The 861-nt window shown below is 50.3% G+C and overlaps 1 protein-coding gene across 1 annotated transcript; it reads left to right on the forward strand.

Annotated features, from left to right (window-relative positions):
* Window positions 1-7: 7 nt before the first annotated feature.
* LOC103749523 lies at window positions 8-856 on the forward strand (the record flags this gene model as incomplete). The annotated part of the gene is made up of 1 exon (XM_029555693.1): window positions 8-856. A coding segment is annotated over exon 1 (732 nt), but the record flags the coding sequence as incomplete, so codon positions are not given.
* Between the last annotated feature and the right edge of the window lie 5 nt (window positions 857-861).

The following is an 861-nucleotide window of genomic DNA, read 5'->3' on the forward strand; positions in this document are numbered from 1 at the left end:
GCCGTCTGATTTTATACTTTCACCTTTCCTCCAGAGTCGCAGTAAGCGATACCTTGCTGGTGGTTGTCTGTTTTTGTTATCTATACTGTTTGTTTGTCTCTTTATAATTCTAGAGAATCCTAAAATGGGACAGCAACTAACCACCCCTTTGAGCCTGACCCTAGATCACTGGAAAGAAGTCAAGAGCAGAGCCCACAACCAATCAGTGGAGATTAAGAAGAATAGATGGATAACTTTTTGTTCCTCCGAATGGCCCATGTTCAATGTTGGGTGGCCTCGGGACGGGACTTTTGATTCTGATGTTATTTTGCAGGTTAAAGCTAAGATCTTCTCTCCTGGATCGATGGGACATCCTGACCAGGTGGCCTATATAGTCACCTGGGAAAGCCTCTCCCTTGAACCTCCATCTTGGGTGACGCCCTTTCTCAGTCCCGCACGAGGAACTCCTCTTCCATCTGCCCCTCCCTCAGGCCCTCCAGCCACCACTTCCTTGTATCCTGTAGTAGTAAGACAAAAGCCCGTCCTGCCCCCTGATGAAAATGGGCCTGCTGACTTGTTGAATGAGAATCCCCCTCCCTATCACCCTCCTCTGCAGGCTGCTGTGGCGGTGCCAGATGACGTCCAAGCAGAGGGACTGGAGGTAGCTCCTTCTCCCATTGCTGGTCGACTCAGAGAGAGGAGAGGACAGGGAGATTCCTCACACATTCTGCCCCTCCGACTTGCGGGAGGGGAAGGAAACCAATATCAGTATTGGCCCTTCTCTGCCTCAGATCTATATAACTGGAAAACTCATAACCCTTCTTTTTCTCAAGACCCGCAGGCCCTGACGGCCCTGATAGAATCCATCCTCCTTACCCACCA

The sequence above is a fragment of the Nannospalax galili genome, unplaced genomic scaffold (assembly GCF_000622305.1).
Source record: "Nannospalax galili isolate Female #2095 unplaced genomic scaffold, S.galili_v1.0 scaffold126, whole genome shotgun sequence".
In the NCBI taxonomy this organism is placed as follows: Eukaryota; Metazoa; Chordata; class Mammalia; order Rodentia; family Spalacidae; genus Nannospalax; species Nannospalax galili.